Source organism: Artibeus jamaicensis, unplaced genomic scaffold, assembly GCF_021234435.1.
Source record: "Artibeus jamaicensis isolate MK-2021 breed Jamaican fruit bat unplaced genomic scaffold, CSHL_Jam_final contig_588, whole genome shotgun sequence".
NCBI classification, from domain to species: domain Eukaryota; kingdom Metazoa; phylum Chordata; class Mammalia; order Chiroptera; family Phyllostomidae; genus Artibeus; species Artibeus jamaicensis.
This window is the reverse complement of record NW_026521895.1, coordinates 3,981,352-4,002,880: the sequence shown is the minus strand read 5'-3', so window position 1 is coordinate 4,002,880 and position 21,529 is coordinate 3,981,352. Positions and strand designations below refer to the sequence as shown.

The following is a 21,529-nucleotide window of genomic DNA, read 5'->3' as shown; positions in this document are numbered from 1 at the left end:
ATAAATGCTTCTTTTGCAAAAGAAAGGACTTAGAGGGGAAAGTGGGTGTGTCAAAGTAGACATTCATACTACGCTTTTAAAAACTGGTATTTGTATTTCAGGTTTCCAAAGAACATCATAGAAAACTTAGTGAAAATAAACTATGCTGAAATTTTACTTTTAATAAACTATTCTATGGAATTTTCTTAAATATTTATAGGAATGTTATGTTTTCCAAATTGCTTTTTAAAATTCAAAGTGAATTTGACTCTTTGGTTTGCAGGCCGGCATAGATCCACTGAGCCACATCAGCCAGGGCAAAGTGAATTTGAATATAAAGAGAAAATATCAAGCTAGTTCTTATGAAAGAAAAGCAAGAAAATGGAAAGTGTTAATCATTTTTAAAGGTTATGTTTGCTCATCATGAATTTTCTAGACATGCCCTTTTTCATATGTCATCTACCCAACAAGGGATTTGGTGTCGGCTGTTAAATGTAACAGTTTATTCCACATCCTGCTGCTTGCTTCACTTCATTTTTTTAAAATAAAGAACAAAAAAACCCAAAATCCTATATATTTGTACGTTGTAAATTGAAAATAAACAAAGAATCACTATAATTCTCAAAAAATCCTATAATCTACATATTAATCTTAGGAATATCAATAGACAATATCAAAATATTAGGTTGGCCAAAAAGTGTTTCATTTTTTTCTGTAAAATAGAAGACACATTTTTCATTTTCACCAATAATTTTAGTGATTTGGATATTTTAAGTATGTCAGCTCTCTCCTGTGTGGTATATAACATTAATTGTTCTCAATTAATGTGTCTATTTGGTCACTATCAACTTCAACTGATCTACTGGACCGTGGAGCGTTGTCCAGAGAGAAATCTCCAGCTTGAAACTTCACAAACCACTTTTGACATGTTCTATCAGTCACAGCACCTGCTCCATACACAATCCTTTCTCTGCATTTCAGTTGTGTTTTTACCTTTTGTGAAATAACAAAGTATAATATGCCAAAAATGTCACTTATTTTCTTCCTTGTTCAATATTAAAATGGCTACACAAAAATTCACTAATTTTTGGCCCTGGCTGGTGTAGCTCAGTGGATTGAGCATGGGCCTGTGACCCACACGATCGCGGTTCGATTCCCAGCCAGGGCACATGCCTGGGTTGCAGGCCGGTTCCCTGTAGGCCAGTTCCCAGCAGGGGATGTACGAAAGGCAACCATACATTGACGTTTCTCTCCTTCTGTCCTTCCCTTCCTCTCTAAAAATAAATAAATAAAATCTTAAAAAAAAAAAAAGCCTTTAAAAAAAATTTTTTTTTAAATTTCACTAATTTTTATCAGTTTTCTTTTAAATGCAAGCCGATACGACAGCTGTCACAATACAGTCTTACACAATTGTTTTGAATGAAGGTAAAGACGACAGCCATATTACGGAAAAAACAGACGATCTTTTTAACCAACCTAATATTAAAAGAATATTAATTTTGAGAACAGAAAAGTTCAATATAAATATTATATATGTAAGTGGGAAAAATATGGCAAGGCATATGCATAAAAATGTTTTAAAAAATAAAAGAATTCTAAATAGTCAAAAGTATGGAACAACTCAATATTGTAATAAATCCATATAACAATTCTATTCAGACATTAGAATGTGGCAGTTCTTTTATTTACAGGGGAAGTTATCAGGTTGGAAGAATGATCTTAAGAGCTGTGACTAAAAGAATGATCTTATGAGCGGTGAGAGAGTACCAACACTCAATCACCTACTCTAAAAATTGTGTATCCTTAAGAGAGAAAAAGAATATGAAGATGCAGTATTCCATTACGTTCAAAGGTCTTCAACATAGATAGTAAAGGGATTAACCTCTTTAAATAGCTTCATTGAAGATCCAATCAAATGATCAATCTACTGAGGAATTTGAGACTTTTCCACACACAGAAGTAACACATAAACTGAATAAACTGGGATGTGGGATACACAATTACTCACTCCCTTTCTTGAAGTGATAGAATCACTCACACAAACAGGTTCCGTGGGCTCCATCTACACTGTCAGGGGAATCCAAGCCTGCCCCAGCTAATAGCACTGGGGTTTATGCAGACTGAACCAAGACAAGAAGACAACTACGAAATTTAGATAGGAAGGGGACTCCACAAATTATGGAAGATCACATAATTATTTCAGGGATGGAAAACATCTTTCAAACACAGGAATATTTTTAATTAAATATAGAAGAGCATAAGAGAACCAAACCCATAATATTAATATTTTATGCATATTATATACATATAATTAAGCAATTCATGTTGGCTTATGTATATGTCATTGGAACATTTAAGAGCTTAAACATGTTCTAACTGAATTCATTGGGGTGACATTAGTTAATGAAATTATATAGGTTTCAGGTGTACAATTCTGTAATATGTCATCTGTATATATATTGTGTGCTCAGCATCCCCAGTCTCCTGCCATCACCATATACCCTCTCCTACCTTCCCCCACCCCCACCTCCCTCTGGCAATCACCTCACTGTTGTCCGAGTCTATGAGGGATTTTTTCTTTGCTTAATCTCTTCACCTATTTTCACCCAGCCACCAACTCCCCGCCTCTCTGACAGCTGTGGGTCTGTTCTCTGTGTCTATGAGTCTGTTTCTATTTTATTTGTTAGTTTATTTTGATTATTAGATTCCACATATAAGTGAAATCATATGGTACCTGTCTTCCCCTGACTGGCTTATTTCACTTGGCATAATGTTCTCCAGGTCCAACCATGCTGTCACAAAAGGTAAGAGTTCCTTTTTTTCAATGGCTGAGTAGTAGTATTTCATATGTACAGATTTATGTTTCATCTATTAGATGTATAAGCATTACATAATAACTTATAAAGGTTTGTCAAGCAGGTGATTGCAATTTTTAACGGAAATCAAATATATTAAATTTAGAAATTTAAAATTTTAGAAAGTGTCTAACTAATTCAGTTTGTAAAGGATACTAATAATTCTTCAAAGGTTCTTAAAGGGAATTGTTACAATAGGCTAGACTTAAAAATATATAACTATTTATAAGTTGTATCAAATGATTAAAACTAATAACTGGACTTGTAACACTAATAATGTCAATATTAAATTCTAAAAGCACAGTAAATGTCTGAAAAGCCTTTTCTTCACACAAAATTTACCCCAAGGGCACTGACCATTTTATATTTAAAAACAGACATAGACATAGTATCAAGTGAAAAAAGCAAGTAAAATAAATATATGAGTTATGATGAGCATATTCATTCACTACAGAAAAATAAAAAAGCCTGAGAAGATATTCACCAAAATATTAACTGTATTTAACTGAGTGGTGTGATCCGCTTGGCAGCTTGTCTGAATTTCTCACCTTTTCTGCAGTGAATGTCACAAACTATTTTCTTATTACTGCTGTAACCAACTACCACAAACTTAGTGGCTTTAAAAAACACAAACATATTCTCTTACAGTTCTGGAGATCAGAAGCCCAAAATCAGTTTTACTGTACCAAAGTCAAGGTGTGGTTGGTTCCTTTTCCGAACTAGAGGAGAATCATTTTTCTTGCCTTTTTCAGCTCCCAGCTTCGACTCTTTTGCTTAGCTCAAGACCCCTTCCTCACATCTCTGCAACCAGTAGTTTGCTGTGGTCCCAGGTCTCAGTACTACAAACTAATTCCTCCAGTTCCCTCTTACAAGAACCCCAGCATTCCTTGGTTCATAGCCCATTTTCTCCATCTTCAGTCAGTGACGGGCAATCAAGTCCTTCTTATGCTTGGACTTTCTCCTGCTTTTCAGCTCATCTGTCTGACTTAACCTGAAGGACTCTCTACTTTTTAAAAATATTTATGATTGTGCTATTACAGTTGTTCCATTTTCCACCCCTTAATTCCCCTCCACCCTGCACCTCCCTCACACCAGCATTCCCCCCTTAGTTCATGTCCATGGGTCATACATATAAGCTCTTTGGCTTCTCCATTTCCTATACTATGCTTAACCTCCCCCTGTCTATTTTGTACCTACCACCTATGCTTCTTATTGCCTGTACCTTTTCCCCCATTCTCCCCTTCCCCTCCCCACTGACAACCCTCCTGTGTGAGATTCTCCAGTTTCAAGGACTCAGGATTGGTTTGGGTTCAAACAGATAATCCAGGATAATCTTCCTATCTGAAAATCCTTAATTTACTCTCCACTACAAAGCCTCTTTTGCTATAAAAGTAACATTCAGGGGATTAGGATATGGACATCTTTGAGGGTCATTATTCAGCGTATCACATGTGGTGATTTTATAATTGTTAAAATAAACAATTATTTAAGTGAAGTATACAAATTACAATTTTCTATGTAGGGACAATTCTAAACCAAAATGATTATACAAAATCAAGTTCCTTTCAAATGGCTTCAGACCCACTGACTTGCATTATTTTTCAGGAGCCAGAGCTTTCAACATTATAATTTCTGAACCTATAATTCTCAATATTACTTCAACAACACATTTATCAACAGAAATGAAGTGTAGAGTAATACCAATATATTACTCATAACTCATATACTTGAGTTACAACTCATGAATTTGTTTCATCCAGGCAATGCTGGTAAACATCTAAAAGAAAAACGTGAGCTACAGCCAATACATTGTTATTGCGGAGCAATACAGTTTCCAAAATTTATCTTCCTTATCTGCTTACTTGCTTTTAAAATATAAAACAAGGTTTTAAATAACCAGGGACATTTTTGGACTTCTCTTTTTTTGCTAAGCACGTTACATTTTCTCCAGAGCAGAGAACACAATGGAGTACAAGTTTAAACTACAATAATGTTATCCTCATGCTGCATATAAGTCTACATTTTTTCGTTTTGTTTTGTTTGTTTGCCTTTGTGGTGGTTGCCAGGGATGCTGAGGCTTCGAGGTTGCTCTTTCTGTTTACCTGCTTGAATTTATAAAGGTAGCATGAGCTACCAGAATAACTTAATTTTTTTGGCTGCTTTATACAAAAAAAAAAGCACCTATCCATCACAGTATCTTGATTAACATTGACTGGTTAGAAAAATAGAGCTAAAGTTACTTTAGATATTACATTCAAAGTGAGATCTAATTAGTTTATGAAATCAACTCTAAATGCTGGTTGTCCTCCCATTGTTAAGTTATACTGATGAAACTTTTGCTCAGAAGAGTAGATAACATTCTAACCAAACAAAGGTTTGAATTTATTTTTACTTTCAGCTTACAACTCAAAGTGACATGGTTACTTCTGCCAACCCCTGTATAAAATCATGACTTTCTATGAAGTAAACTCTAAACATTAAGTTTTGTTTTCATCTTTAAGTGTATAAGATTTTTTGGCCAAAAGGTAATATAATATCTTCCCTCAAGTTTACCTTCTGTTTTTTTGTTTTGTTTTTTTAACTTAAGACTTCATAATGTTTATCATTGAACATATAATTAAATGACTTCCAAGACAATGGGTAGACACTGGGAATCTCCTGGACAAGCAGGTATACAGTCACTCCATTTAGTGTATTATTAGCTCAACTCCACTCCATTCGTCCACTCTGTCAGTAGGTTCATTTTTGCACCATATGCTTCCCAAAGAACTGAAAAAAGCAACAATTATGCAAGATCTAGTCTTTTATTCTTTGAAAGTCTATTCAAACTACTGAATTTATTTAAACATTCTAGAGGTCTACATCCCATGTGACAACTAATTCTGTATTAGCAGCTGAAATTAACAATCTGTCACAGGGAAGGGGATAAAGCCTTCTGGTCTAAGAACTACTCAGAAACTAGTAAATTATTTCTCAGAACTGGTTAATTGGTGAAGAGCTAGGTAGGAGTGATCCACCGTACTACTCTTGAACAAGTGATGCCCTGTGTTCAACCAGCTGAAAATGGCCTATATCGCGAGAAGGCTTATAAAGCATAGCACTTGACTAGCAGACATCTAGTAAATTCAGATTTTTAGTGCAGCTGACTACATCTGCTTCCTCTTTGTTAGCCAAGAGACTATCAGTGAATCATGTCGAAAGCGGATTCATTATGTAACTTGTAAACTATTAAAGCTGGAAAAGTTCCAAATATATCAAAAAGAGGCAATATTTCAAGTACCTTTTTAGGCCATTAGGAATGAATAATTACTATATGCTTCCTAATATTCGCTGTTAGAACCCTTAGAACTGAATTCAATTATAGATACACTTTTGATCAAATTGAATTATACATATACGTTAGACAAAATCATGTCACCTACCTATATATACAACATATATAAGTAGACATTTTTGTAAAACTGAAAGATAGCACAACTACTGGACAATGGATGTGTTGGTCTTCGCCCTGCAGATGGTCCCTACAAAGGAATGCAAGGCAATTCGCAGTTAGGACTGGCTAGCACTACTGAAGTGGGGAGAAAGCCCCTCTGGCCTGTGACCGACCATGCACAAGTGGGAGTAAATTTACCTTAGGAAGGACACATTCATAATAGACCACAAATAAACTAACAAATCACAAATACATAAAATGTAAAGAAAGAGAAAACAGACTTGCAAAGCACGATCTTTCACATACTGACAATCCAAATACTTCTCAAATGAAAACCAACCACTACAAGGCACTTTTCTTAAGAACCCTAACATATTTTCTCAGAATCAAATACTATTCAAGAAGAAATGACTCAATGATTTACAATGGTAACTAAGATTCTTTATATCTACTAGTCTTGAGCCAAACTGATGAACCACGCATGGTCTTACCGTAATCACTTCCGAAAAACACCCCTGTGTCCACATGTCACTGGAAAGAAGTGTTGTGAACCAATCTAGGCCAATTTAATCACACATAGTAATTAACTCCTTTGGATACACAACAGTGGTGTCTGGAAGTTTATTTTTTTAGCAGTTCATTTTTCACTGTATTTTTTCCATTACAATTTATCATCCTTACGCCCTCTCCCGCCTCCACGCACCCTCCTCACCCCCAGTGACCCCTACACTGTTGTCTGTGTCCATGAGTTCTTCTTCTTGTTTGCTCAGTGAGTCCATCCCCCAACCTAATGTCTGGAAATATAAAGATTGGTAAGGACTGGCTATTCCCACATCTTTCAACCAGAGTACAATGAAAGCAAATTTCAAATCAAATTCTGCTACATAAATATTTATTTAAAAAAATTAAGAAACACATCATAGCTCATAGGACACATCCAGGGTGAGGAATGTCTCTAAAATACTGTAGGCAGTCATATATGCCCAATGGCACTAATACCCCCGATGACAGTCTATTTCTAACATTTCTTTGTGAATCATCAATACCTGGAGTAGGTACCTTGCCACCAAGAAAAGAAGCCTTGTCGTGGTGACCTCCAAAATGGCTAGAATTCTAGCTGACCACAAAGTAGGATGTGAAGTCCAGATGAGGTAAGTCTTCCAGACTAAGATATAATTTAAACTAACAGAAAAATAATATCACAAGGTCAAAGCTTAATTATTGTTATGTAAATTTCAGCCAACATAATAGGAAGTTTGACATTCCCTCCCTCCCCCACAATCTACTAATTCCTAATCCCCTACACAGATCCAGGGCCTTGTCAGTCCTCCCTGGTTTTAGGATTAGGTATAGTGACTGTTGATATGGGAAACTTTGAAAAAAACCTCTGTTTAACCTTTATTTGCCCAGGCCCCAGGCGCCCCAGAGAGAATGATGGGGCCGTCTGGGAGGGCGGGTGGCTGGATAGTGAGGACTGGAACTAGCACCCCCGCTGATAGAACAATTATCACATTCTGTTTCTGTATCCCACGTTTGTCACACAGACAGGAAGACCCCTAAACTATATATTCCCCAAGAATCCTTTGTTCAGGGCTCAGAATTTGGAAATGACTCCTCTGGGCCCGTGCATGTTAAATAATAAACCTCGTACTCCAGAATCCCTCGGTGTCTGGTGGCTTCGTTTTCCTATAACAACGTGACTGAAGAATTGGGAGTATGCTTTTTTAACTTAGTAGCTGTGTGATTTGAGGTAATGATTTAACCTCTCTCACCCTTAGTTTCCTCATCCCAAAAATGGAGAGAAAATGACCACCACAAAGGGCTGTTTGTGAAAATCTGACATGACAAAGGAGGGGAAGGGGAGATACATACAGTTACACAGACTAAATGACACCGGGAAGGTTTGTTCCCTAGAGCCTCCAGTCTGCGGGTCACTGTATGTGAGGCCCTGGAACCCAGTGGCCCACAGCCGTGTCCTCAAGCTTGACGAATCATAGTGGCCCACTCTTTGAACCCCTCATCTGTGACATCCTGAAAACTTCCTAACAGGACTACTCTGCTCGGAAAAAGCTACCCACTAGAGCTCTCCCAACTGCTATTCATGAGTTACCTAGTGGGGCTGATACAGGGTGCAGCCAAGGGGGGGACCCCAAAAAAAGATTTGGAATGCTGTCCAGAATTCAAAGTGTATAGGAATATTGGAGAGACATATAAGATGTCCTCACCCCCCTCCCCAGGGGGAAGAGACAAATAGGGCAGGGCCATTGAGAGCTGTTTTGCATAGCAACAGTTTTGCAGCTAACCTCTGAAATGGTCCCTTAACATATCTATAACCTTTAACTGCTTTCATAGATATGTTAAATAGCTGTGGCCAAGTTTTGAGCCAGGGAGAAGGGAGTGGCTGCTACCAAGGATGGAACTAGAGGCTGCGCCCCTGAGTGGGAGCACCTGTGTGAGAGCTTTGGAAAAGATTGGCTCTAGGACATGAGGGGATAACTGCCCAGGTGAGGAGAGGGCCACGCCATTTGGGACAGAATGGGGACCCCTGCAGCCAGATGAGGAGAGAGCCACTCGGTTTCAGCAGGGTGAGGACCCCCTCTTGGTGAGGTGAAAGAGGGAGCCACATGGTTTTGGCAGAGTGCGGACCCCCTCTTTCCCAGGTGAAAGGGAAAACCACGCAGCTCTGCCAGAATGGAGATCCCTGCAGCCAGGTGAAGAAGAAAGCCACATGCTTTTGGTGGAGTGCGGACCCCTGCAGCTTTGGTGAGAAGAGACCCACGTGGCTTTGGCCGTGTGGCCTGGAAAGCAAGAGAGACCTTGACTGGAACTGCATACAAAGGACTCTTGCAAGTGGACCGTGAGAGGGTACCACAGTACTTTGGATTAATCAGAGAGAGAGAGAGAGAACCTGCCTGCACGGTGATACAGCTGATGGTGCCAGCAGCCTGCAACACAGACGTGTGCTCTTTTCCTGATTTACGGTACCCGGAGTTGGGACAGTGGGAGAAGGGAGCGCTGTGTGGGTGCAGGTGTATACCCTAAAGGACTTTGATATTTTAGTGGAGGCGTTAGGCCTAAATAGCATTAAATAAACATTTTGTTTCCTTTTCACAAATCTCTGGCATTGAGAGATGTTTTTCCAATTGGAGGTGGACAGAAGAGCCCAGTAGATATTAGTGTTCTGTCCTTGGGAGGGGCCCCTGTTATGTAGCAATATTTGGCATCCCTAGGTGGGCCAAATATTGCCCCCTCCCTCAGACCTCTTGTTCTGTAACAGGGCCATCTTGCTAACTCCATCTCAGGAGGTCGGGCTTCACTGTCTGCTTTTTTCTGCCCTTGGGTGCCACTGGTCTCAGGATCCTACAGGTCTCTCCTACTCTTGCCTGTCAGGTCTGTTCACCACCACTGACTCAACACCATCCACAAAGCTGAACAGCCACCTCTCCTGCTCTCACCATTTCCCCCACTCTTTCCACTTCTGACAATGGCGAAAGCTACAGCTGTTTGCCCCAAACTACGGCTTGACCTCCAGTGTTACATTCTGATGGGCTAACTGGACTAACCAATCTGAATTAAATTACAACTCTGTTGGTCACCCACGTTCTTAGTTGCAGCTTTCCATACTGGGGATACAGACAAAGCCTTTTAAAGATGATGAGTGAGTGCAAAGACTCTAGGGATGGTTCAGAACAGTCAGTACATCTCACCTTTCTGCAAACTGAGGAATAGTCTCCTGTCCTGCCCTAATAATTTGATTCCTTGACCAAGAAATCACCCTTAGGCACCTCCAGATTCCTCTTACTCCCTCTGTATGGCCCTCCCTGAAGGCTGGTCTTGATCTCCTGGCCCTCTCAGCAGGATGTAGCCACTTTAAGTATTATATCCATTCAGCTGTAAAAAAGAAGAAAATTTTACCATTTGCAACAGTATGGATGGACCTAGAGAACATTATACTAAGTGAAGTAAGCCAGTCAGAAAAAGACAAATACCATATGATTTTACTTATATGTGGAATCTAATGAGCTGAAATAACAAGCAACACAGAGAAAAACTCATAGATGGAGAGCAGATAGCAGCCAGGCAGGGAGGTTAGGGGTGGAGATTTGAGGGAAAAGGAAAAGGGATTCATGGACGTGGTCAACAGTGTGGTGATTGCTGGGGACAGTGAGGTATAAGGACACAAACTGGTAGTGGAAAAATAACACAATAAAGATTAACTTTAAAAAAACAAAAAGAACTTTCTGTCCTACCCAGAGGCCTTTTAAGACTACCAGACTATGACCATTTCTCGAAAACCTGAGGATTTGAGGGAGAGGAAAAAAACTGTTGATGTTTAATTCATTAAAAGGTTCAGACAGTGTCGTGAATAAACTATTTGACCAGTGACAGGTGGCACAATTCAATCAGTTGAGTTCTCCGGAATATAATTCAAGTACCTGAACCAGAGAGGACTAAATCCTGGGTCTCGCTCTGTCTATAGTTACCCATTAAAAACAAAGTGAAAATTCCATTATCATCCAGCAGTTACTCTATCATTTGTGTGACTGATTTAGACAAACTAGGAAAAGGTTTTAATTTTTTGGTATGTATAATACTGGCCATTTAAAATCTTTCTTAATACTTTAATGGTTTACTTTTTAATAATGATTCATGAAAATTACTTGCTTAAAAAGTCTGAATTTATATCAACATAAATCTAGCCAAATAAATTTCAAGCAAAAAATTCTTACTTTAAAGTAAAATTATCTACAAAAATATACATATAAAAAGCAAACTAATGGTATATGGATTTCATATTTGAATGAACTGTTTTATTTGATGTACAAATACACTTTTGTTTGTGACATTTTACCAAATCAGGTTTTGATTATATGCAGATTTTTTCCCATCTCATTGTTCTTTTCATTTTTTAAAAGATTTTTCTTTACTTAATTTTTTAGAGAGGGGAAGGGAGAGGGAAAGAGAGGAAAAGAAACAACAATGTCTGGTTGCCTCTCACATTCCCCCCCCAATGGGGACCTGGCCCACAACCCAGGCATGTGCCGCAACTGGGAATCGGACCGGTGACCCTTTGATTCACAGGCTGGCACTCAGCCACTGAGCCACACCAGCCAGGGCTCCATCCCATTGTTTTTGAAAAAGGAAATAGACTCAGACAGTTATTTCACACGTTTAATAATACTCTTTAATTGGATGTTAACTGTCCATTATTTGTGAGACAAATATTACAGTTGACCCTTGAACAGCATAGGTTTGAACTACCTGGGTCAACTTATATAGAGCTTTCTTTTTTAAAATAAATACTGTAGACATATTTTCTTTCAGCTGATAGTCTTCATATCATTTTTCTTTCCTCTAACCAACTTTACTGTGGGACTACAGTAAATGATACATGTAAGATTCCAAATATGTGTTAACCAACTGTTTATGTTATCAGTAAGGCTTCTAGTCAACAGTAGGCTATGAGTAGTTCAGTTTGGGGGGAGTCAAAAGTTATATATAGATTTCAAACTGTGTGCAAGGGGTTGGGAGGAACAGTGCCTCTAACACCCACGTGTTCCCAGGGTCAAGGGCATGCTGAAGCAAGCTTTGGCTGCGTTAAGGAATAACATTTCACATGTATGCCACAGTCCCTCCAGCAATCTGAAGTAATGAAAGAAACATCTAAAATTTTTTCTTTTTTTATCAAAATGGTTAAACAAATTTCTGGCTAATACAGTATATGTTTCTTTTACTGACAAGAAAATGTATAACATTGCACTACAGACTACAGAGCCTTAGATTACCAATAATACCTATTATTATGCATATTCTTATCTTTTGATCATACTTTATCTTATTCATGCTTTTTATTCATTTTATGATATACGTGTAAAAAAAAGTACTGCTGACAGTTAGGGAGAGAGGCATTCAGAAATTCTTGAAATTGTGCCTAAATCCAAGCAGTAAATTCAACAAATTCCTCATCAATCAGTGGTTTAGTCAGAATAGAAGCCATGAACCAGTAAAGAATGCATCACTTTTTTTCCTTTTTACCAAAATAAGTTGGACAAAATTCCTGCATGTTTGTACACTTAAAAATCTAATCTTCATACTTGCCAACATTGTATCAACTGTCTAGCTTTAGCCAAATAAAACCTTTTTGCAACTTTGGAAAAAACCTCTCTATTGGGAACTATAAATCTGGACAGGCATAACTGTGTCTCAATATGTGGTATTTTACACCAATTCTTATCTTTATAGGTATACAAATTACATGATAGTCCATAATGGCCATAGTAGCCATTCAATTAAAGCTTTGTGTTTTTAAATCATCTGGTTTCTATGTAAGACTAGAAAGATAGTAAGAAAGAGCATAGTGAGGGTTTTTCTGATACCAAGTAACTTCAAGTGATGCTGTCATAATCGGTTTTTAATGGTACAAAAATATTTGGTTGAGAGTATCAGAGGAATTCCTGGAAGAAATTTCACACTCTTGTAGATGAAAAAGGATTTGGAATATATGTGAGGAAAATAACCATTTTCTCTATCTAAATTCTATCCATGGAAAAATAAAATGGATGCATTTTTTTCTTGTGTTTTTCTAACATATTCCAACATTAAGGAAATTTAAGAAACTGAAACCTCATTTTCAAAAACTTTCTAGCATAATGCTAGGGAAATTTAAAGGTAAGCACCACCTTTTAAAAAAAAAAAAAAAACCTACATTTTTACCTGTTTCCACATTTGGGCTGAGAGCTTCCAGAGGAACCAAAGTAACTTGCAGAGGTCAGAGGTCAAAAAGATTAGTTATCCCCAACACGGAAACAAAGCAAACAGCAAACAAATATAAAAATAAAACAAGGAACTCATGTTAATGATCAAACCCTGTGGAACTGAATTTTACCCACTTCTACTCCAATGCGATTCCAGCCCCACTATCTAATTATTAGACTGGTTTCCTGGGATAGTTTGAGAACCTACTCAATAACTACAGTATAACATAAGCACGCGCACACACACGTTTCATGAATTAACTATTCCACTGTCCTCTAAAAGATGTATAAAGTGCCCTGGCCAGGTGGCTCAGTTCCAGGGCGCATGGTCCCATACACCAAAAGGTTACAGGTTTGATCCCCATTCTGGGCACATACCTAGGTTACAGGTTCCATCCCCAGGGCAGTAAGGGAGGCAACCTATCAGCGTTTCTGTCTCCATGTTTCTCTTTGTCTCTCTAAAACCAAGAACCATATTCTCGAGTGAGGATTTCAAAAAAAGTATTTTTAAATGGATAAATAATTACTGATTGTAGCAGTCTAAAGGTATTGTAAATGGGGTGTGGGCTTCTATGAGAGGTAAGCAGCAGTGAGAAGATCTGGAAAAGACTTGTGATTGGCTTAGCCACACTGCTAACTTAACCACTCCCTGGTAAAATTGCCTCCCATCCCAATATAACACCTCTGTATGTGTACAGCCAACTATGACCTATTAGCTATTCATCAGATAGAACGATTTAGAAAACAACATCTAGATGCCAGCATGACGGCCAAACAGGATCCCCATTAAGCCATTTCCTCTTTATATCAAGAGCTGATTTGCAAAGGAATTTCTGACCTCAGTCTTCAGGACCAGATTTGAGAATCATTGTTGCCAAATGTGGCACTATTACCTATTTTATTTTTTGCTTATTGTTAAATATTTATTTATTAAATGTTACTCTATCGTAATATTTTTTTCTGCTTCCCCCCCTTTACCGGCCTCCACCCAACACCTGCCACTCCCTCAAGCAATCCCCACATCATTCATTGTTCATGTCCATTGGTCATGAGTATAAGTTCTTCAGCTACTCCATTCCCTATGCTGTACTTTACATCCCCATGGCTATTCTGTAACTACCTGTTTGTACTTCTTAATCCCCTCACCTCTTCACCCACTCCCCCATGACCTTTTCCCATCTGGCAACCATCAAAATGCTCTCCAGATTCCATATCAGTGATTCTGTCTCTGTTCTTGTTGGCTTCGTTTTTTTTTTAAGATTCAATTGTTGATAGATATGTGTTCATTGCAAATTTATGGTTCATAGTTTTTATGTTTTTCTTAAATAAGTTCCTTTAATATTTCACATAATAATGGACTGGTAATAATGAACTCCTTTAGTTTTTTTCTTGTCTGGGAAGCTCTTTAGCTGCATCATTAACTATTTTAATTTCCCTTTTTTATCCAATGAAATAGCACTGGAACTATTTGCAACTGGAAAGAAATTAAATGAACTTGATAACAATAACACAAAGTGATGAAGATATGCTTTACTCTTATTATCATATGTGTTTTTCATTTGGCAATAATCCAATTACTTCTTGTGGAATTCTGAATGGTTGAGATTTGAGAGGCAGATTCAAAATGCAACTACTCCCAAAATTGCTCTACTATAGAGGGCAGAGAAAAGATAATGTCACGAGGGCCTTACAGCTACATTGCTTTTTTTGATACTATAATTGTAATTATATATTCAGATAAGAAGATAAAACAGTACCCCATTCTTCTGTTAGCAAGACAGTATGTTAGTCTATAAAGTCTCAGAGTACCAATAATCCTATTCATTATGCACCTATTTACTAGGCAGTATATTTAATGTTTTATAATTATTACCCTTTATCTTCAAAGTAATCTTAGATAAGTCACAACCACACATTTACAGGCTTACAAATGTGTTTGGATGATTTGGTACGGTCATTAAAAAGTCATTCATGCATAAACTGATGAAGACTTGCATACAATTATCTCACCAAAAAAAGTAATAATAATCAGCAAAATAAAGTTTTAAATCTCCCTTAATAGTTATGATAGGTATCTGCCCAAACCAAACCACACAGTCATCAAGTATGGGGCACGTTTGCAAACTTTATTAATAATTTCCAGCCCCACACCTATCCCCACTACTATATACCCACACACTATAGCTCTCACATAATTTTTTTTAAATTTATTTCATTCCCAGACCTAAAGGCCTAAATTAATTCATATATATGTCAAAAGAACCACTCATCTAATTCTTCCCAGCCCAAAGACTGTAAGGTTGAATGCCTTTAACTTCACAGGCTTAGGCTTGTGAAAACTGTTAAGCAGTATACAACAGTAAGAAAATGGTTTTAGTTCTGGGTGCTGATAGAAAAATATAAAGTACAGCTTCTCTTTTGGATTATGAGATATATAACGAGGTCCCACTTTTTGACAGTTATATGTGGATAATTAGGCTTTTAAAAATATGTTTCAAAACACATTTAGAAACTTAGGTAATATAATACATGTATATGCATTATATATTTTATATATGTGTATAATATATCAAACATAGGCATTACACATATACCACAATATAATCCTATTATACTACTAAAGTTGAAAAGAAATTAAAATTATAAATATATAGCCCTGGCTAGTGTAGCTCAGTGGATAGAGTACCAGCCTGTGAACCAAAGGGTCGCTGGTTCAATTCCTAGTTGGGACACATGCCTGGGTTGCAGGCCAGGTCCCCGGCTGGGGGGCATGTGAGGGGCACCAACACATTGATGTTTCTCTCCCTCTCTTTCTCCTTTCCTTCCCCTCTCTCTAAAAAAAAATAAATATATAAAATCTTTAAGATTATAAACACACAGTATTAATGTTACACTACTTGAGAATCCCTTAATGAGATGACAAATCCTATATTTATCATTAAATCAGAACTCAATAGACACAATAATGACAAATACAGAATCAGAATAAGAATATACATTCAAGGCCCAAACACCATCACCAGCTTAAAAGGACTTTGTTGTCCCACGTGTGCTGGATGGGTCAAGCGGCTAATTACTTTCAGCTTTCTCAAGCTATGTAGCAGTAGAACAGCTAAAATGAACAATAAATTAAAAAATGGCACTACAACTGTTCAGAAAGCAATTTACAATTAAGAAAATGAAAGAAACAACTACAAGCAGAGTGAAGCCGCTCTCAAAACAAAGCACTAACCATGGTCATTCCTTTAGTGAGCTATCTTCAATAAAATCTCACTCTTTAGTTTCTTTGGCCAGATGTATGATTACAGTGAAACTATCCATATGCCAGGAGTCTTACTGATGTTAGTACTCCATTTAAGTAAATTCAAAAGTGCAATATACGCCTTCTATTAACTGCATCCCACATTCCTAAATTAATACTGTTTATTTTTTTAAGTGTGTGAGGGTTGGAGGGGGGAGGTGTGTAGAGATAGTTGGTGTACTCTGAAACCAAACTAATTTCTCCTTTGGACTATACTGTTCCTTGCTTCAAAACACTTCCTTCTTAGCCTATATATTCAAGGTTCCTTTGATAATAGAAAGTAACAGTGTTTCAAAATGAAGTCAATTACTGTTATTTTTTTAATAACAATAATCATGTACACTAAGAATACATTTCTTTATATACAACCAGCCTTCAAGGTTGCATGCTTGCAAAGTAAAGAATAAGCATAATATAAAAATAACGTTGGGCAAATATTTCCAAAAAAGAAGGAATTAATTACATCTTACATATTCATACATTGTTACATACAAAAAGCAAAACTAGAATTTTCATCTGAACTTCAAGATAAAAGAATTATTTAGTTATATAATTCAGTACATACTTAGTATACAGTGTACTTTTATGTTTAAGTAAGAATATTTATGTTGACTTACCATCAAAATTTTTCAAGTTACAATCATATGTCTGCCACTTTTCAAATCTATATAAAGAAAAACTATAGTCTAAATTCTAAATAATAACAACAATAACTTAAAGATGTTTCTTGGACACAGGGTCTCTCTTACTAAGCCCTGTACATACACCTCAACTGCTCATTCTACAGAAAATGCCCCATGGATGTTGCTGAAATAAACTGAATTGTCAGCTAATTCTTCCAAAGATTTAAGCTAGGCTGATCTTAGTATTTAGGGAACTCTCCAACATATATGAAAACCCTCTTAATGCATCATAGAACAATGAAAGCGGAGGACTCTGCTGAGACCAACATGACTCCAGTCTGTCGAAACAGTAAATTGTAAATGACTTCAAAGTCTCAGCGCTCTCCTAAAACATTCACTCCCCACATCTTCTCCTTCTCTCCCAACATTCTTCCTCACACTGTTACCTTCACGAAGTACTCCAAGAGAATGTGATGTCAAGGGACAAAGGACCACCTCTCCCTACCTTAACTCCACACTGACCATCTCTGCCATTTCTACTGTCACAAAGCAAAGAGTTTCCTGCCATTCTACGACGGACCTTCAGCTCTGTCAGCCTTGTTTCTCCCTGGGTGACAGTGTATCTCAGGACAGATGATAGAAGGCAGAGATGGAAATAGTCCTGTCTAGACACACCATCCTGTAAATATTTACTTAAGAGTGTCCTGAATATTAATAATTCAAATCCACATCTCTGGATCTCTCTCCCCCCTTGCCATAACCTTCACAAATAAAAGTGCAAGTGAGATCTCACCTTGGCTATCCCAAGCAGTCAAACTTTTCAAAACTCTTCTTTTAAAGACAGAAAAACTACTAGAATAAATACAAAAGAGGTTCCCTTTTAAGTCAGTCACCAGGGCTGATGATTTTCCCTTTCCAGTATTTCTCTGGCATGCCCACCCCACCCCACCCCCAGCTTTGGCTCAAGTCTCAATTAGCTCATGACTGAACTCCACTTTTCTTCCTGCCATCACATTTTTGGCATTCTAAAACATCTTCCACATCCATCTTTCAGCTGTCCTTGGTTTGATATCTCTATGTAGAAGGTTACAAAGCCTTCTGGTAATTTGAGCTCCTTTTCATTTCAAGGCCTTTTCATCATTACACTTTCTCGAGAAATACCCTAGGCACTCCCCTCAGGCCTACTGTGTTCCACAGGAGCCTATAGCCTCGCTCCCTCAGCGCCCATATCACTCCCTCCATATAACTTCTGTCTTGCTAGCTACTAAGATAACTGAGATTCAGAATTCACTCTCCATTCAACATCCCAATCCCAAACTTCTTGAACCATACCTGTTTCTCCCCATCCTAAACTACATTAAGGTGTGTGTGTTAAAATGGATCAAAACGCCCTGTCCACGTTAATTGGACCCAATCTGAATATTTCCTACAATCCTATCACCTGCTTTAGAATTTAGGTAAGTTAAAATTCTATACAATTGCTTTAGCTTTGGGGGATATTTTATTATACATCATCTAGGTGCTTATCCAGTATTCTTTAATTTCCTGGTTTGCACCCTAAGAGAGATTGTTGTAGACTACAACTTCCATTAAGGGAAGGCTTCCAGTGCCTAGGACTGTGGTCCTGCTCACCTGCTACATTCTTTTCAAAACATTGAGAATGAGGAGGCCCCTGGTATGACTTGTACCAAAATCAGAGAAAATATGTGATTTACATGGAACGTACAAAAAAAATTGAATCGCGTGAAGTATAAACTATCACTCCATCCAATAAACAAATTCCCTGGCTCTCACTGCTAACCTTAGCCTAGGCTTCAGAACTTTTACAACTTCCTAGATTAGTGGTTTTTCCTGGGGGCTTTTCCTAATATCCCTGTGTAGAATGCCACAATATGCAACACTCGCGCTTAGCAAACTCCATTCCAAAAGTTTAAAGAAAGCATTCATGATTATTCAAGTGATATTTATAAAGCAAGTACCAGCCAGCCTTCAGGGTTGAAATTCAGTACCTTTGCAGACCCGTCTCCACCCCCTAACCCTGGCTGTTTACACTAAAAGGACTGGCGCCATGGTCCCCTCTCCTTTATACTCTTATCACCTCCTCCATACAACATTCCTCCAGATGGCTACAGAAACAACCTGAAATTCAGAATTGCACTATTAACAGTGGTAGGCGGGCTGGGTCTCCTCCCCGGGTGGCCTGGCCCAGGATAATCGCCCTTTTTCCAACCTGCCTTTGATGGCCGCTGTCCAAAGTTCCACGCTAAAAACTTAGAGCGTACAGTCTCCCGGGTGCTCCAGCGCAGTACCCCAACCCTTTAAATGCCTGTGCTCCCACTCCCAATATCCCACTATCAGTGACCCAGGATGAAAAGCAAGAAAGCTGCAACTTTCAGACTGTATGTTGAAAAATTTGCTCCCATGTTCACGTAGAGGTGGGTGGCTGTGGTCTAGTCAGTTGTTTTCACAGCTGGCCTAGTCAATCATTCTCTCTTAAAAGCTTATTTGACAGGTGAGAAGTTCCTCATCTCCAGATTATTCCAGGAACTCCTCAGCATCAATCTGAGCTGGAGAGAGGCCTAGAGTGGAAGGGAGTGGTGCTGAAACCGTGCTAAGCACGTCCCAGGGGTACTTTGGTGCAGGAAGGAGGGTTCCGCGCCAGGAATGTGCTGGTCCAGGGGGAAAAAAGGGGAGCGCCGGGAAGTATTAAGGATAGGGAGAGGCGCGACCAGAAAAGGGCAATATACCTGGAAATATCCCGAGAGGAATGGAAATGGATAAGACGATGCAGACTGGACAGAAATCAGAAATATAAGATGGGGCAAGGGAAAACTAGAGTGCTGTGCTTCGGTTGCCACCGTCCAACCTCGGCGGGTGCCAGTACTGTCCCAGAGCGCCGGCGAGGCTAGCTCGCTGCTGAGCCCTCGGACTCAGAGGGCGGGCAGCGCCCCCTGCTCGGAGGGAAGGGGCTGGGTTCCGAGCAGCGCGCCTTACCTTCTGGTCGACGATGGAGCAAGCCATCTCGCGGACGTGCGCCAGGCTGTAGTCCCCGGACGAGTCCTGCAGCAGGAGCACCGGCTCGCGGCTCAGGCCGATCTGCAGATGGAACGAGATGCCCCCGACCGGGGCTGCGACCGGAGCCAGGAACGGCGCGGGCCCTGGCCCGGACCCCGGGACCAGCGCGGCGGCGGCTGCAGCCGCAGCCGCGGCCACGGGTAGCAAGGGGCTGGGCGGCCGCAGAGCCGGAGGGGCGCTCATCTCTTGGCCGGGCGCGCGGAGGGCAGCCGAGGGTGGCTGAAAAGTTCTGCTGCCGCGGAGCCGGGAGCGTCCTACTCCAAGAGCCAAGGCGGAAAATAAAAACTTTCCGGAAAAGTCCCCGCGCGGGGGGAGGACTAGAGTCTGAGGCTCTGGAGGGAAAAGGGAGGAGGGAAAATGGCCGAGGCGGGAGAATTGCGCCGCCGGGAGCGCGGGCGCCGCGCGAAGGAGGCGCTGCTGCGGAGCGGCAGCCGCCGCGGCGGGCTCGGGCTCGGAGGGACAGGGCGGCAGGTCAGCCGGGCCGGGGCGCCGGGGGGGCGGGGCAGGGGGCGTGAGGGGCGGGGCGGGGGAGCTGGGGGCGGGCACTGCGCTGCCACGGAGGAGCGGGCGTGGGGGAGCGGCCGCAGTGGCCGCAGGGTGCAGGGTGGCCGTCCTGCCGCCGGCGGTTCTTGGGGCCTGAACTCCACTAGTCTGGGCAGGACCGAGCGCCCGGGCTGGGAGCCGCCTCCGCGGGTGCGGTACGTCCCTCCCCGAGGGGACTCCTGTCTCCGCTAGCCCGGCCGTCCAACTGCGTACGGAAGGGACGGAGAGCGCTTTCTGCAACTCACTGCCCCTGGCCTTGCGCTTCCCGGTTCCCGCAGACCCTACCGCCTCTTCCAAATGCCCAAGGACTGGCACTTCTACTAATTAGGTGATCTGTGATGGGTCCCAGGATGCCGAGCTCTGCAATTCCCCTTGGGTGTTACCTTCGGAGTGTCACGGGAAGATGAAAACAGGGTCCCAGGAAACCCACTTACATCCTGGCTCCTTCTAGGAGCCCTGGGGTTTGTTGCCAGAACGGGTAGGAATCCAATCCACGGAAATGTAAACCTATCTCTATGGTTTTTGTCTCTCTAACACACCCTGATACCCACCTACTCCACCGCAACTCCTAAGGCATGAGGTAGACACGGTGGCTGGATTCAGAAGACCTCTTTTAAAAAATTTTTTAAAAAAAAAAGGTACTGTCTCCATAAAGGCAGGAGGACAATCTAACTCGGCCTGTTTCCTTCTACCTTTTCCTCTGTATCTGGAGGGTCTAGTTCTGGTGCCTAAAAGACTGTTTTCTTTCTTCTATCACTCCAAAGTCGGCTTTGTAGGAGTGGTGGCCCCAGCTCCGTCCAAAGCCACCACTATCAAAGTCAGGCGCCATCCACTCTAATTGTGATCATGTTCCTCGTTGCTGTTGTTTGGAGGTGGTGAGGGAGTGGGGGCTGATTCCCAGACCTTGAAGATAAATTCTAATAATCTCCTCACTAGGGTAGGCTTCATGATTGTGAGGGCCTTGA

The 21,529-nt window shown here is 40.2% G+C and overlaps 1 protein-coding gene across 2 annotated transcripts in view; it reads right to left on the bottom strand.

Moving 5' to 3' along the window:
* Positions 1–20,472, bottom strand: part of PRKD1 (protein kinase D1) — a 325,299-nt gene extending 304,827 nt beyond the window's left edge. For both annotated transcript variants that reach the window (XM_037163503.2, XM_037163504.2), the window contains exon 1: positions 19,941–20,472. In XM_037163503.2, the coding sequence (XP_037019398.2) occupies positions 19,941–20,204 (264 nt within the window). In that variant the 5' untranslated portion in view covers positions 20,205–20,472. The remainder of the gene's footprint in view (positions 1–19,940) is intronic.
* Between the last annotated feature and the right edge of the window lie 1,057 nt (positions 20,473–21,529).